The sequence below is a fragment of the Myxocyprinus asiaticus genome, chromosome 33 (genome assembly GCF_019703515.2).
Source record: "Myxocyprinus asiaticus isolate MX2 ecotype Aquarium Trade chromosome 33, UBuf_Myxa_2, whole genome shotgun sequence".
NCBI lineage: Eukaryota > Metazoa > Chordata > Actinopteri > Cypriniformes > Catostomidae > Myxocyprinus > Myxocyprinus asiaticus.
Window position 1 is genome coordinate 22,355,684 of NC_059376.1, and position 17,849 is coordinate 22,373,532.

At 37.8% G+C, this 17,849-nt stretch overlaps 1 protein-coding gene across 2 annotated transcripts in view; it reads right to left on the reverse strand.

Moving 5' to 3' along the window:
• Positions 1-17,849, reverse strand: part of LOC127424328 (protein patched homolog 1-like) — a 108,064-nt gene that overhangs the window by 42,406 nt on the left and 47,809 nt on the right. For both annotated transcript variants that reach the window (XM_051669400.1, XM_051669401.1), the window contains exons 6-12: positions 16,602-16,797; positions 16,280-16,401; positions 13,091-13,238; positions 11,259-11,390; positions 10,206-10,361; positions 9,062-9,160; positions 3,219-3,344 (exon numbers count right to left, since the gene is read on the reverse strand). In XM_051669400.1, the coding sequence (XP_051525360.1) occupies positions 3,219-3,344; positions 9,062-9,160; positions 10,206-10,361; positions 11,259-11,390; positions 13,091-13,238; positions 16,280-16,401; positions 16,602-16,797 (979 nt within the window). The remainder of the gene's footprint in view (positions 1-3,218; positions 3,345-9,061; positions 9,161-10,205; positions 10,362-11,258; positions 11,391-13,090; positions 13,239-16,279; positions 16,402-16,601; positions 16,798-17,849) is intronic.

The window sequence follows — 17,849 nt, forward strand, 5'->3', positions numbered from 1 at the left end:
CTAACACCATGATCGACCAGTTGAGCGACAGGAGAATCCCGACAAAGGAACACTGCTGTTGCTGACTACAGTGGCAACGCTACGTTTGAAAACGAGAAACTATCCAAATTCTTTGTCTTAATTTTGACCAATATGTCTATTCGTTATCATCAAAAACTATTTTCTGTGTGAAATCTTTTTGCTTGAAAACTGTGCATTCTTTAAAAGAAATACCACTTGGTTTAATGTTTGTTTTTGTTTTATGATGCAAAGACATTCAACCATTTTTAAGTGTGGCTTAAACATCCAAAAACCTTTATGGGCCAATGTATATAATGTCACTAATATGTAATCCTTTTAGCAACAAACTACTGTTCTCGACAAGGTAGATAAAGAGAAAAAAAGTGCCGTATTGTAACATATGCATTTTGGCGTAACAACAAGCACACTAACAAGTTAAATAATTCCAAGTCTGTTAATTTCAAGATCTCAGATATAAAGACAAAGAAATAGTGAATAACCAGTTTTAAAGTCAACATGAAACAGCATTTGCAACCAGTTTACCTTTTGTAATGTGATGTACAGTATAGTGAAACTATGTCAAAAAATAAAACATAAATAATGAGGCGGGACTTGACTTTATACACCAGGAAATCGGATAGTGAAAAATTGTCTTTATATGACAGGTGGTTGGAGGGGAAGGTGTGAAAATGAGACAGCTTGGTGACGTCAGCTAAAAGGAAAGTAATTTCAGAGGTGCATCAGTTAAATCACTCACAATAAGACCAGGAATAAGTATTATTTGATTTTTCAAATATTGATTTTCATGAACATTTTCCATCCCTTCTCTGACCCATTAATTTATCAAGCTGTTTTTGCTACTGTACCTTTAAAAATGTTATATGTAAATTACTTCTGTTATGATTGGCTAACCTTTTCACTTTTAAAATGAGTAGCAACACCCCTACTAGCTGCTTAATATGGTGTAGGGGCCGTCCACAATGAACGTGTCCTTGCTTGTGCTAAAAAAAGCTAGATGAATAAAACAGAACACAAGTATCTCGAGATGTATTTTGTTTTAATTTTGACTTAAGATTAGAGAAGTCTGTAGGTTGGAGATACTTTTGACTCTCATAAAATCTCCAAAAACAATTTATTCTTAGGCCACATCCACAGTAATCTGTTTCTTTTGAAAATGCATTGATTTCACCAAGTTTATGCCTTTCATCCACACTAGAATGCAGCTTTTCTCCACTGAAAACAGCATTTCGCATATTTAAAACGATGACGGTAGGAAACTGAAAACTGAGTTTTAAATGAAAACAGATTAGTGTGGACATGGCCTCTGTTATTCTCAAGCACTTTTCCAAAGCAGCTTTGATGAAAATCATAAAAATTGGACACAAAAGCTTAAATAAAAATATTCCAACGCAAAAGTTGAAGTACCACAATCAACAAAAATTTTGAAATAAACACACTTGGACACAAACGCTGAAATAAACATGTTTGGACACAAACATTCAAGTAAACACATAGGAATACAAAAGCAGAAGTAAATATTTGGACACAAAGTCTAAAGACATTATAGTTGAAAATAGTGGCTGCTGAGAATACATGGCAGTAATACCACATCTAAAAAAGCGGTAATCTCTTAGCTACGGTGTGTGTGTGTTCTCAGCGGTTTTGAAGATGAGTGTTTTCAGGCACCGCTGAACAGGTGCCAGTTGGAGCTTGCTGCGGTGAAAAACAGTGTGTGTCTGACAGATGTGTGTGAGACATCAATCCACACATCCTAATACTAGATCTACAGTGCTGTACGAGTCTGTGTGTGCCTGTTTGGCCGTGAGCCACATCTCGCGTGTGGTCGGCAGGCTTATCCCTCGCATAACTTTCATGACAATATACAATCATCGCATAGACGCAAACACTGTAAGACCGAGCTCTAAATTCATAGATATAAATAAAGAAATGGTGGCAATCTATTTTGTAGGATGAAAGGGTCCTGCATGAAGAAGGTTGTCTGTATGTTTTATGCTGAGATTTGTGCAAGCGCGTTTGTTGAACAGAACAAGGCATCAGTGTGTAAATCTCGGCATCTGTCTCATTGCAGCTGCGCAGGTTGTGGGGATGACGGTAAGGTTACTTCACCTGAAGTTCAAGGGTTAAGCAGCCCAAGCACTGAGGGGGGAAGAGGTTTCAAGGGTGAACATTTCCAAGGGTGAAACCACTAAAATGTTTAAAAGGTGAAGTGGTCAATTTCAGTGCCTCTAGTGGCACCAAAAGGAATTGCAAAAATATTGACCGTTTTCAAACAGGTTTCCTGAACACTCCCCCGGTCTAACATTGGTTGTAAAATCCGAAAATCTCGCCCCAAACTCCACAGTGCTTACACTTTTCAGTGAAATCAACCTATAAATGGCTTACTTACATTGTCACGCAAAAGACAATATGCAGTAACTACACATTTTTATCACCAAAATCGTCTCTTAGGCTATGAACTGTCCTGTAACTGATGGGTTTGGCTCAACTATACTCATTTGGAGAGAAAATGGAGTATTGAAACTTCAGTAACTACTAAATCCACACTAAAACCAAAAAACTTTGAAGTCATTTTTATTGCTGGTATAGTTACTGCATTTTGCCTTTGTAGGGCAGTGCAGCTGATTCTGCATATTAAGTTGGGATAGGAAGACGTAAATTTACACACTTCACATTTAAATTTATTAACTCAGCAAGACAGATCAAGCTTGTTCAAATGTAGGCAATCTGCACTCAAATGAGACACTCATGGGCTGCTTAACCTGACTGAAGTCAGAAGCAGGTTGTGGGTAAATCTCCTGCTCAGCCCCTTTCCTATGCCACTTCCACAGCCTTACAGTCATAAATAAACCGCAGATATGTGGAACAACAAGCCCTGCGACCCACCCCCACTCCCAGATTGAGTTACATGCCCACAATCTGCACACTTAGGGGGCTGTACCACTAATCACACGCAGTAGGTGGGGTTACGGGCCACGCCAACTCTTACCCTGTCACATGCTCTGTTTGATTAATGAAATCAATAAAAGTCACATAGAGAAATCTGGAGCCAGTGAAGGTTAAGGAACACACACACATGCAGAGAGAGCTGGTATGGACACAGGAAATTTCAGCTAAACATACACTGGTAATATAAACAAACACACAGCTGAAACAGACATGCAGTTTGAACTGCATTCCTGTTCAAGTAACACACACACCTGTAAGGAGAAGGCTCGCAGAGCTGGAATTGGAATAAGGGCAGCCATGAAAAATGCTGTCACATTACTGATGGAGGTCAAAGCTACACTTGCCCCAGTCCTCTTCAGACATTCACCAGTGCGGTCCTGAGGAAGAAAGAAAAAAACAAGAGAAATACACTCAATTACACTGTCATCAAATCAACTGCATATTTGTAGCATATTATTATCTTTTTCCCTGAAGTCCATTTATAATGTTAGTCAAAGTTTCTTGCTCAACAAATATTAGTAATTTTGATCTTCATAACTATTTTCCACCCCTTCTCTGACCCTTATATAATCAAGCTGTTTTTGCTACTGTATCTTTAAAACTTCTTTATAAAAAAAAAAAAAACAATTTAAAATACGGCTTAACAATTGATGCAGTACTACGAATAGAGCAGATCATAAGTGTATCGTGATGCATTTTTAACAGATGAGGTTCTTTTTAAGACATGCCATGTCATGCTTCTGTGTGAGACGCTGAGAAAAAAAACAAAAAAAAACAGCAAGATGTGGCCCAACAGTTAATGATGTCCGTCTATGTCAAGTTTATTTAAGAAAACAATTGGAAACAAAAACGGCATTTGTAAAAAAACTCATGGTTTTGACGTCAATTCCATGACAATTCCTGAAAGACGCTTAGTTTTGGTGTGGGTGGACTAAGGAGGGAACTTTGCATTGTGAAATAGAGGTAGACAGATATATCGGTTTTACCGATTAATCAGTGTTGTTATTGGCAAACATATATGCCGATAGTTGCAGAGTTTTTTATTTTTTATTTCTTTGTGTTCCTCTGTGGTCTGCGCTGGAGGATTCCACAGTTAAAATTAATTGACTCTGCAATATAACAGTAGCTTTTAAAGGTGAAATAAAAACAAACACTGACAACTTAGTATCTGCTGGATCTAAATATTTCACAATTTACAACATTCATCCATATTTTTTTCCTCACTTCAGTGAATTTTTTGTTATTCTGTTTAGATAATCAAGCATTCTAAACTGAAGAGAGGGCATGCAAGAAAAATGCGACTATATGGAAATGTGACCTGTCAGCTCATAAGTTGTGTTTCTAAAATATCTTCCTCATTAAACCTCATCTGGTGAAATATATATATATATATATATGTAAAACTCTTCATCTGGTGAATAAATTGGCTATAAAAAGCTTAATTTGGTTAATACTTAAATATAGAGCACTGTAACAGAGCCAAGTCTTCATCATTTTAAAATAAGAGTCCCTGGTGTGTTTCAGGCTTGTTTTTTGTTAAAAGTCCCACATTATACACCAAATCTTCATTTTGGTTGAACAAAAAACTACATCTGGATTTGTATTAATTTTGGACTTTTTGTAACCTCTATGTCTGTGCCCACTGTACGAAAGGGATGCACCGATCCGATACCTGGATCGGTATCGGCTCCAATACTGAAGCTTTTAGACGGATCGGGTCTCGGCCCGACGAGCCCGATCTAAATCCGATACTGTGTGTTAGTCATGTTCGTTACTGTCAAGCTCCAAAAATGACATAAAAGAACCATAAAAACACCATTAAAGCAGTTTATATGACTCGTGCATTTTATTCAAAGCCACTTCAAGACGTGCGATAGCTCTGTGAATCACAAAAGGCTGTGTTTAATAAGTAAATATATAGTATGTGCAGCACCAGTGCGTTAGTGAATGGTGCTGTTCTGTTGACACAAACTCACGCACAGGCTGGTGATGCACTCGTGGCTATTTTTAGCCTTCACAGCGGTGCGCAATATTTGAGCGCTACTCAAGAACAGCATCTCAGATGTAGATGCTCAATGGTTCGGTTCACTTATAATATGTATTTAGAATGGCACCGGAGGTGCATTTTACCAGAATTTGAATAAGAAGCGAATTAAACTACTACGAAGAATGTTTTTTAACTTTCTATAAATTATTAATTACTCTGTTATCAGCCTTTTCCACCGACTGAAGGCCCAGTCACATTTACTTTTGCGCAGCGAAAATATGAAGGCGAAGGTGGATGTTGAGCGCATGTGAAACCAAAAAACTAATTGCCAAGCAGCCTCTTTTTAAAAAGAGTTACAAAGAAACTCTGCGCTAAAATGATATCCTTGTCCATTGTGAATATTCAATGTAGCTATGTACAAAGCACCGCCCACACAGAGGTCACTGCCAAACCAAGCAACTTCCAATTGGTCACCGCAACGAATTCATCTGTCAAAGTTCACCAAACTTCACAGCACTTCACACTGGAAGTCCATCACACGAAATTCACAATCGTGTGGATTCCAGTTGAGATGACTGTATTTCACCCACCAAAATTTGGTAGTAGGGTAAAAGGTAAATGTGACCATGCCTTGAGTTATCGGTCTCAGCAAAATCCACTATTGGTCAACCTCTATGGCAACATCAGAGTATATCTATAAAGCAAACTGAACTTGTTTCAAATGAGCAAGGAAAATCCTGTTTTCCATGATATGTCCACTTAAAAAATGTTTTTAAAAAAATCACTATAACAATGTAATAAAGCAATTTTGTTTTACAAATCTAACTCTTTGGCCTCAGTTTGTCTGTCTTAAATTATGCTCCACACTATGTTTGTAGACAGAAAAACAAATTTGCTCTGACAAAGATAATTCATCTTTAATTAATCACAGGCAAGCACATTATGACTTCCGAAGATGGTGTAACTTGCAAAAGCACTCTGATCATCTAAAAGTGCTGATAATCACACAACCTGCCATGACAACTTAATGAGCTCTATTTCTGAGGAAAAGCTCTCCTCGCTATTATGTGGATTTTGGAGAGGAAAAATGCAAAAAGAGATACATTTGCCTCCCCTTCTCCTTATCCCTTGCTCGCACAGAAATATTTTTCATCAAAGGAAGGACATATCCTTTAAAACAAAGCAGCCCGGGGCGCAGAAAACACGATTGTCTCACTGTCTTGTTAGGGTAAGCTCTCTCTCCTCATTTCAAAGCCAGACGGATAAGAAACAGTTCCAAACTCCACCTCTGTACACACGGAGGTAGAGATGAGGAGAAAGAGAGAGTAAGAAAGAAAGAGGGAAATTTTTTTGTGTCTGTGGACATGCAGGGCCACACACGGAGAGCTTTAAGACAGGAGGGTTCTACTTGCTTTCTCTCTCTCCTCCCACAGGGAACTGTTTACTTTCCACACAAAAGTGTCACTGCACACTGTGTGATCTCACATAAACACAAGCAAATACATGCCTGAACTCATCTCATCTGTATGAAAGTAATCTAAATCACCCCACACACCACCCTGCGTACACGCACACGAAAGCTAAACACAAATACTCCTGACTCATGCAAATGTATACACAACTGACTAAAAAGACAGATTATAAACACATTATACTGCCTATCATCCAATCAAGTCTCATTGGGACAAATAACAACTGCTTTAGCTAGTAATGACTCTTCAAGTAGTTTCCTTACAAAAAAGCACTGCGGCGACACCATGGTACTGTTATGCTATCAGATGGTAATAACATGGTACTTTGATACCGTATATACAATAGTACTGAATGATAACAATATCTGTATTCTATGGTATTAAAAGGATAGCTCACCAAAAAATGAAAATTCTCTCTTTATTGATGATTTGTTGAAAATCAAATAATTTTTGGGTGAACTATCTCTTTAAAGGTATATTCCAGGTTCAATACAAGTTAAGCCCAATCGACAGCATTTGTGGCATAATTGATTACCACAAAAATTTATTTTGGCATGCCCCTCCTTTTCTTTAAAGTACTTACTTTTAAAATGCCATAATATATTAATATGTAAACAGTATACATGTAAACATTATTTAAGTGTGATAAAATCACTTAATATCCTTTTCTGCGTAAAGTTATAGACAATTTTACAACTTTGTTGCCATGATGATGTTATGTCAACAAACCCTAAAATGACTGTAAAAATGACAATTTAAACAACTTGACAGCTCAAATAATACATACATTTTAACAGATGAATTTATGTAAGTGCTTTTATAAAATTATAAGCTTCACATTTCTGCATTTAAACCCTCCGAAAATTGTCCCACATTCACTTCCATTGTACAACCCCAATTCCGAAAAAGTTGGGACAGTATGAAAAATGTTAATAAAAACAAAAATGAGGGATTTGTAAATTATATTCACCCTTTGCTATATTGAAAGCACTACAACTAAACATTATATGATGTTTTAACCTGTGAATTTCATTTTTCTTTTTTTTTTTTTTTTTTTTTTTTTTAATTTATGTACAGTAACGATTGCAACACACTCCAAAAAAGTTGGGACAGTCGAGGGTTTTCCACTTTGAAACATCACCATTTGTTCTAATAACACTTATTAAGCATTTGGGCACTGAAGACACAAGTTTGTTAAGTTTAAAAAGTGGAATTTTCCCCAATCATCCATTATGTAGGTTTAGCTGCACAACTGTACGGGGTCTTCGTTACCATCTAATGCGCTTCATAATGCGCCACACATTCTCAATTGGAGGCAGGTCAGGACTGCAGGCAGGCCAATCAATCACCCACACTCTCTGCTTACACAGCCATGCACTTGAAATCTGGGCAGTATGTGGTTTGAATTTGTCCTGCTGGAAAATGCAGGGACATCCCTGGAAAAGACGGTGCTGGATGGCAGTATATGTTGCTCCAAAATTTGTACATATCTGTCTGCATTTATTGTGTTCTCACAGATGTGCGAGTTACCCATGCCATGGGCACTGACACACCCCTGGCCCATAAAGACACTGGCTTTTGGACCTGACACTAATAACAGCTTGGATGGTCCTTTTCCTCTTTGGCCCGGACAACACGATGGCTGTGTTTTTCAAAAACGTTTTGAAATGTGGACTCTTCTGACCAAAAAAAAAAAAACAGTTACACTGTTCTACTTTCCATCTAAGATGAGACTGAGCCCAGACAAGTCGGCAGCGCTTCTGGACAGTGTTGATGTAGGGCTTCTGCTTTGCATAATAAAGTCTTAACTTGCATCTGTGGATGCAGCGGCGAGTGGTGTTGACTAACAAAGGTTTACAAAAGTAATCCCAAACCCATGTTCAAGATATCCATTACAGATGAATGCCGTTTTTTTAAGACAGTGATGTCAGAGATCACACGTATTCAGAAGTGGTTTCTGTCTTGCCCTTTACGCACCGAGATCAAAGGTACCATTTTTTTTCCAGTTCCCCATGTCACTTAAACTAAAAGAACAGAAAGTTTTTAGGATTTTAACAAATTGAAAAGTTGTGATGTAAAATGAAGAAGAAATATTAAGATTCTTCTATAATTTGTTATGGGAAAATGTTGTGTTAAATTAGAAAAATAGAAGTAAAATAGATCAAATAAAAGTGGTCTCAGACTTCTGGACTCCACTGTACATCAAAGAATACCATGATGTTGCCCATGGTACCATGTCCAAATAAACATGGTAGTAACATGGTACCATTTTCAAAAAACATGCTAGTACTATGGTACATTTTTGTTAGTGCTGTTTGTGAGAAACTTCTTCAGTCACACATTGTGCATTGGCCCTCACCAGCACTGCCACAGATCAAAGCGTGCTAGTGTTTTTGATGTTACATCACAGGTCGGGGCAGGTACACACACATTCCTCTGTGTAAGTGATAACATGGGGGCTCTGATACACCCCCTTCCTCCACCTCCTGATAACAGTTAGTCTTGTCTTGACACTATCTGTGGATGAGTAGTCACTTTTGTGGTTCGCAGATCAATGCGGCTCTGTTGCGAGAGAGAATGCTCGTTGTTTACTTGTGTTCCCTGTTTTTCAGGACATGTGGGAGAGATAACACACCTCGAATGGAATCCTCTTGTTCTGGCCGGTCTCGCTGAAAGCGTGAGCCAAGAGAAAGACATCGTCCACCCCCACGCCAAGAGCTAGGAACGGCAACACCTTCATGCAAGCACAGGAAAACAAAACAGGGTGACACAAGTGAATGGAAACCTTTGGTAACAGCTATTTCAAGACATACTGTGTCAGAAATTAAGGAATAAATTAAACCCAGTGTCAGAAATGAGCTTTTACATTAAGGGGCAAAATAGGCCCCCTGGATTTGATTTTAGGGGCATTTTGTTTGTTTTTTACCTTTATTTGGGCTTTTCTTTTAACCATTTAATAAATAAACTGTGCCTCATCTGTGTATGTCAAATATTTTAATAAGAATTTGTGTAAGAATTTATTACCTCTTACCCTAGAAATTAAATCACATCCATTCATATATTATGCCATAATATGTATAACTAGGATATAACTATAATAAAATATTAAGAACTATATCATATGTTACAAATGAAGAAGAATTCCTCACAAGGGCATATTTTGCCCCCACATTTTGTATTTTAAGAGATTTTTGTCATATTTAGTGGCATTTTTGCCCCGAGCCCCCCTACACTGATCTCACATTCTCCACTCAGTTGAGACATCCAGGATAAGCACACAAACGCACCATTGTGAGTAAAGAAACCGATAAATACAGATCTAAACCAAAACCAACCAAGCTACTGTACAGTGTTCCTCCTTCTCACTAGTAAACAGCACTGCCCTTCTGGCTGTGACGCACTTGCCTCGTTTCAAATGCCAATGCGATTACATCACATGTGCATACCACTGCAGAACGGAAGCATGATTAAGAGTTTAAAAAAGTCAAAAAAAGCAATCATGTCGCTTTAGAAGACATTAATTTAACAGCTGGAGTCGTATCAATGACGTTTAGGCTGACTGTCTGTTATTTTTGGATCTTCAAAAGAAACATTTCCATTCACTTGCATTTTAAGGACCTACTGAGCTAAGATATTTTTGTATTTTTCTTCAAATGTGTTCTGCTGAAGAAAGAAAATCATACACACCTGGGATATCATCAAGGTGAGTAAATAATGAGTGAATTTCCATTTTTCGGTGAACTATCCCTTTAAGTGTCTAAATACGTTTTGTGTTGTACCTGTGTGGTAGCAGCATTAAAGGAGATGCCCAAGAGAGAGCAGAGTCCCAGTCCAGCAGCGACAGAGAGAGTGACTAGCAACACTCCGGCCAGCCCTACTGCCCCCTGAGATTTGGCGCAATCCCACCGCAGCATGGTCAGACACGCATAGGCAAGCTGCACACAGATGACAAAACTATAACATTAATCTGACATTATCACATTACCGCAGTGCAATGAGTGAGGTCTCGGCACAGCAATGTCAGGCATGCACTGGCAAGCTATGTACATGTAACATAACACTGAATGCCTATTAACACCTTGTCTGAATTTTTCAACATGAAGAACAACAAGCACAGAAACATTTTAAAGTGAAACAGTGTATCTTTAAAAACTCCAAGTTGAGTCTGAAATATTGCACTTTGATTTTGTCCATTCATTTGTACATTTTTTGCCACTTTTATTATAGAGAGGAGTAGAAAGGAGAAATGATGGGGAGAAAAGGAGAAATGTGGGAAATGACGCAATTCGGATTCTAACTTGCGCTGCCCACATGAGCAGCAAAGTTCGAAGTTGTGACAAAGCATGTGTCCAAATCGCTAGACCACGCCTCTGACTTCCAAGGTTTTTTTGCTATAGTTCGAACAATTAATTCAGGTATCCAAAATGTTTCAAAGAATTTGGCCAAATGATTCTGTGTATAGTTTTGGTGTAAAAAGAATTTTTTTTTTTGTGAATATTTTTATACATTTGTGTACGTTGCATTCCTGAAGCTGATACTGAAAAAGCATTCTGCTTGAATGCACTGTAAGTCGCTTTGGATAAAAAAGCATCTGATAAATAAATAAATGTACATCATATTTGGTGTGAACAGACAGAAACATTATGCTACAAAATTAATCATATTCTACAGTTCTACAAATACTCAGGTGAGTCCTTTTTAGGTTAAGATGAATAAAGCAGAGTTTGACCACTGTGAAGGAGGACGTGCTTAAATCTGACCATAAAGGAGAGAAAGTCTAGATGAAAACAAAAGCTCTTCAGACAGGGCTGGAGATGTGGGAGTGAGTTTACCATTAGGAGGTAGCCACTGGCGATACGGATCACGCTGACATCAGAGAAGGACTTTAGGATGTCTTCCAGGGTGGTGGTGGTGAACGTGAGAACTTTCTGAGAAGAATTTACAGACACGCTCTGCTGGACGGCCTGAGGACACACGATAAAGGGAAAAGGATGGGAGGAAGAAAGAAAAAAAATATTAATTTTAAAGACAATGTTGTTTAACCTTCAATCCATTTGCACCCTCTTTATTTACTTTTTCCCCTCAGGCGTATCCAACCAATTAAAAAACACTGAAATCTCACCAACATTTCTACAGAACAATTACACAAGAAATGAAAATCACTGCATTATCCCCCAAAAAACCACACACACTTACATTCACAAATGCACACATGTTCAGCCCTGCAATCACACACAAACACCAAAAAGGAAACCCTATGCCAAGCGGAGGTCAGGGCTGACAAAACAGAGAGCAGATGATGTCACACACAAGCCACCAATGGGACAGCAGCTGTGAAAGAAATTGAGCACTGAGTGGGTTAATGTGTTCCAGATGGTCTTGTAAAACACACACACACACACACACACACACACACACACACACACACACTGTGCTGGGGACACCACACCAAGAGGTGTTTATTCTGCAATGGACACCCACTCTAACAAAACAGTCCCTTTGGGTGGCTTGTAACACTATCAAAAGTAATTTCGGTGAAAGTGAATTAAACATCTGATTAAAGACGATTTCTCTCTACACAATAAATCAAAATGGGAAAATAAAAATGTTTCTTAATAAATGACAACTCAAATATCCTCTGAAGGGTATTGAAAATTCAAAGAGAGGTTTTCGATACCATAAAACCATCATAAAACACATCCAGTACACATAAGAAGGCTTTAGGTTTACATTTAGGTTTTTTTTTGGTTTACATTCAACAGTGTCCCATTGTGACCTTTCCTGGCCTTACAGATGTGCCCCAATTTTTCCAAGTTCACACTTAACCTGTGCGTTTAAAGTATGGAGAAGGAAAAATAGGAAACTGTATCCCTTTGAAGGACTGCACTTAAACAGCTGGGTCTTAACCTTAAAAGACACAGCACCTTTGGAATCCATGCATTACTTATGACTCGAGATGGAATGCCTTCGCACGCAGCACGAGTGTGTGTATGTGTGTGAGTGTATTTTCAAGGAAACATAATGTTGGACATTTCTCAACTGTTAATAACAAGTTCCAGTTTTAGGGAAGGTAAAAACTGATGAAAGACATATTGACACATTTACCTAAATCAGAATTAGTTATGCATTTTAAAACGATAACGAAAATAATACTTGTAAGAAGAATAGAATTAAATGTAGGTGTGTCTTAAAAGATTTATTTTGTTATGCGCAGTGGATTACTACAGTAGATACCAGTGTCAGAAACGTTATTTATTTTATTAAGGGATGAATTAATGTATTTTAGATAAATTCCCCCTGGAACTGATTTTCAGGGGTATTTTTTCTAACATATAATCTTATCATTAATAAAATGGTCACTGCACTGTCTGCTGTAAACCCATAACAAGGCCCACAATAGATTATGAAATGTATGTAACATAATAAACAGAAGAATTCATTCTGGAGATATTCTTTGCCCCCACATTTTAAATATCTGGGGCATTTTTATCATTTTTAGTGGTATTTCTGCACTGAGCCTGGGTTAATGTCAGACTCTGATCTGATCTTCGTTGTGTCTCAAAGGAAGTAGTCTTCAGTTTGGTCATCCTGCAAGTATCTTCACATCTTTTGGTGAGCATCTTTCAGCCAATGGGATGATCTGTGGTGACAGAAGCATATTTACCTCGGAGTATCTCCTCTGCCAGGCCTCTAGGATGGCAGCTGCTTTGTCCTCATTCCAGTTGATTTGTGAGACCTCCTCGTAGCCCTTCAAGTGCTCATACATCTGCTTTGGGGTCATGAGCTGGAACATGGTCTGGAGAGCCTGTGCACTGTGACAAATAAAAAGTTAGACAACACAGACCAGAAAAACAGTGTATCTTGACCGACATGTCTGTGGGCTCTTCATTACTAAAATCTTGTGATGTACCAACATGAACATTCTTGGCCCAAACCGAATATTCCAGACACACTGGGCCGAAAATCCAAACCGAAGATGACTTTTTTTTTGACTTTGTTAATTATATTCTATAAATATATACAAAAAATACAGTATACCAAATTTTTCTAAGTGACAAAACTTAGAAAACACAAATTAATACCATTACATTTTGGCTTGAACAACTTTGAAAATATTGGATATTTTTACACTCTCTATAGATGTAAAGACTGACTTTTGCCAAAGTAAATCTTTACCCTACAAACTGTTAATAAAGTACGGGGCAGTGGTGGCTCAGCAGGCTCTGGGTTACTGATCAGAAGGTCAGGGGTTCAAGCCCCAGCACTGCCAAGTTGCCACTGTTGGGCCCTTGAGCAAGGCCCTTGACCCTATCTGCTCCAGGGGTGCCGTATCATGGCTGACCCTGCACTCTGACCCCAGCTTAGCTGGGATATGTGGAAAAAAAAGAATTTCACTGTATATGTGCAAAATGTATAATGTGTGATAAATAAATATAATTATAAATTATATTATTATAATTACTTATGAATACACAACAAAGGACAAATGCATATTTTCCAATTCTAATAGTTTGTCCATCATCCATATTGTTAATATTGTTGTGAGTGGGGAAAAAATAAACTAGGTTTCTCTTTGACAGTGGCTACGCTTTCATGTACACCAGTACTCTGATTATTGCAATTATCAGAGTATAAGGAATAATTAGATTAATATGTTTACATGATTTGTGAAACCACGTCCCATTTACATGCAACTTGCTTTGATGTTTTAATGCTTTTTTTTAATAAAATAATATTACAGAAAACATCTTACAGCTTGGCATAAGGAAAATTAGTCAGACAGTTTGTGAGTCTTTTTGAACGATTTATTAAAAGAACCGGTTCATAAGAGTCATTTTTGACTACACTGGATGCACTGTTTGTTTTGATTCACTAAAAAGAATCGGTTCATATTAGAGTCACTTGTTTGTGAATTTGGAATACATATGCTGGATGTTGTTGTGTTCTGCCCGTGAGTACAATCTCATTTGAAAGATGTACTTGCCATTTTGGGGGGTATACAGCCTTTTTATCTCACCAACATTCAAATCAGACTGCAAACATACATTCGCAACTCGGGAAAATATGCTTTCTTTTGCCGTGGGGCTGTAGATTCTACAGTTGGGGAGCACCACAGCTGGGAAACAGTGCAAGGAACTGCTGTTTCGCTTGAAACCGAGAAGTAAGTGCAGCTTCTGTTTCGTGATGTTTTTGAACCTGTGCTTATCATTCTTGAGATTTATGACAACGTTCTTTCATGGTAAAGAGATTATGAATTCTGCCTCCACTCAAGCCTAAAGAGCTTTGGTGGTAGGCCTGTCACGATTATTAAATAACCGTCTAATCGCGGATATATCATCTATCCGCAGTTATTAGAGACAACCCCGATTATTGGGCATTCAAATTCCAATCACATTTTAATGCACTAGTAAGGGAATTCTAAGCAAATATATTGTATAACTCCCATGAACGGTGCGTTTGTGTGTCATTCAGTTGAACTCTGAGTCCGAGCATCACTGAGCTGCACCGCAGAAGTCAACCAGCCCCTGTCCTGAAGAGCACGTGAAGCGCACTGTCAGCAGAGGCTCACTCCAAACTCCCGCGAAAATATAAACGAACAAGTATAAACTTTGATAGTGAACGCAGAGCGCTCCCGTTTCACTTTAAATGATCGTGTAATATTAAATGTTCCTGATTCATACACGTTTAAGTGTTAATGGCACGCAGTGACAAAGAGGAGGAGACGCACGCTTTATTTCTGTGGAGTGATAATATGATGAAACGAAATCTCAAAGGTTTTGCTTCATGAGAGATAAGGACTTGTGAGTTTAATCAGAGCATCAAAGTAATGTGCGAAAGCAAAGAAATTAGGAATAAATATTTTACTATTGCATAGTATAATAAAAATGTAATATAAATATAATATATATATATATATATATATAAATTTTATTATAAAATAAATGAGTTCAAAAAACAAGTGTAAACGTAAAATTGACCAAAACTAAAGTTGACCAAAAAGAGACATATTTTAATTATTTAGAAATATTTTGATATTTAAAACATTAATTTTCATGTTAATCATGTTTTCAAAATCCTTAAAAGAAAATCATAGTTTATCCCTATTTTATTATTTCATTTATATATTTGAAGTTAAATATGTAAAAATGACTTCTTAAGGTGTATGAAGCACACATGCAGAAAAAAAGCACACCTTAAAAAATATGACAATTTATATGGCAATTAATTGTGTCCCTTAATGAGACAATTTATCTACACAGCCATAAAACAGACAATTAATCATCATAAACGCAATTATTTGTTTGACAATTAATCGTCAACCAAATTTCATAATCATGACAGCCCTATTTGGAGGAAAAATAGGCAGTTTTTGGGGTAAAATGTGTGGGCTTCCACTGGTTTGTGAGAATGTATGATAATATGCAGTTTACAAATTTCTACTTTACTAGTTTCATTAATAATACTGATGACCAAGAAAGAGGAAAAAAAACACCTCTCATTGAGAGTATGTAAGGGAGAGTGAGAAGGGAGAATGAAAGAGAGAAGAAAAGACTGTAAGACAGAGAGAGAAAGAAAGCAAGGCCTGTCATACTTTCAACCTTTTAAAGCTGGCAAATAATGCCAAAAGAAAGCTGTCAGCAGTCCACCAGATACATAATGCTCAAAAAGACGTGTTAATATCTGAAAAAGCACAGCTGAGCACAGTCCGTCTCATCTCCACCTCTATTAGTCTCTCGTTTTTGTATCTTGTCCTCTCCACCTTCTCAAAACCATTCATCTTGCTTTATTATCAAAAGACTTTAAGGTTAATCCATTTCTTGGAATGCCATTAATGTTTAAAGTGCTCACTTACCTCAGAAGTTTGTTGCTGTCATTCTTCTTGGTCCCACCTAAGATAAGTTCCTCCTGCCAATGCATGTACTTTTTGGAAAGCCCATGGCAGCCACCAGTCAGAACACGAGCCACGTCAAAAGGCTTAAGAAGATGACAGAACATAAAGCAGAGTTGGCACGCTCATGACGCAAAACCAAATCACTTTAATTAGTGAATATTAAGTGTAATAACTGTATACTAAGACTGGGAAACAGACATATAACAAAGAACAACAATCTCAAACCAGTGTCATAGCTTCAAAGCAAGTGTTTTTCAGCTATTCGCCTGCAGACTGGACTCACCTGTGTTGTGTTCTTGTTAGGGGCTGACAATGGGCAGTCGGGGTCTGCAGGGTTCAGGCAGGGGCGGTCCATGTATCCATGACCCACCTCTGCTTTCATCAGCATCTCCTCCCAGGTGTCCACAGGATACAGCATCTTCAGTTCAGCAATGAATCCCATCGGATCAAAGTTGGTCCACTGCATTGGGGGTTTGCCACTGCAGGAGAAATAATGCAAACCGTTACCCTGATATGAACTTAAAACTAATTCTTGCATTAAACACAGCTAGATGGAGTGCAATGGAATTGAACAGTAGGTGTGCTTTTAGGTGCATTAAAAGTGCTGTAAGTGATTTTAACTGAATAAGACATGCCCTCTCTTTCTAAAAAGGACATGCACATACACTCTACTGACCACTGTTATCAGCGATGGAGCACGAGAGCATTTTAATCTCAAGAAAGAAAAATTAAACAAGCAATCTGATGTCCACAGACCAGAATAGTTATACTGACCTGGTGTGTGTTTGTACTGTAATGTTAAGTTTTGAAAAGCAACGGTAGCAAAATACCGTTCTCCAATGGACAACCATCAAACTGGGACTGGGACCATTAAAATAGGGACCTTTAGTGCTTGTTAAAAAAACATTGCTTACAGCACCTTTTAAGCTGAAGTGTTTAATCTAGTGGTGCAGAATTGCAAAAAATAATGATTTACGCTGTTTTCAAACATTGTTTACAGAACATTTCCCCTCAGCTACTGGTCGACAGAAAGTCCCGTCCCAAAAGTTGAACTATTTTTAACCTGACAAAGCATTTTAATGGTGCAAAACACTGCCAATAAAAGAAGTGGTGCAACTGCCAATAAAGTTCGTCTGGTACATGTGTACACTGACCATCAATTAAAAAATAGCAGAGACAGAACAAAACAATGGGTCCTTTGTGAATGGCTTGTGATTCTGTTTAATCATTTGTAATTATCCTCCGAATCCATCCCATTTCATATGTTAAAATGAGTATATAACACTTTTATCGTTTGAGGTTTAAGGAGCTTGAAATTAACTTACTTTTTGAGTACCAATCTCAAATCATCACAGTAGAAAGGCAACAGTTGGTTTAACTCATAATATGTAAAGTATAAGGAGAATAAGGACATGACTAAAAGTAGTTTTGTCTGAGCACAAAATCAAAACCCATCCCACTTAGAAAACTGGGATAGCAAAGACCATCTGATGTGGAGAGTCAGGTATGTTCAGAAAGAATTTAGCAAAAC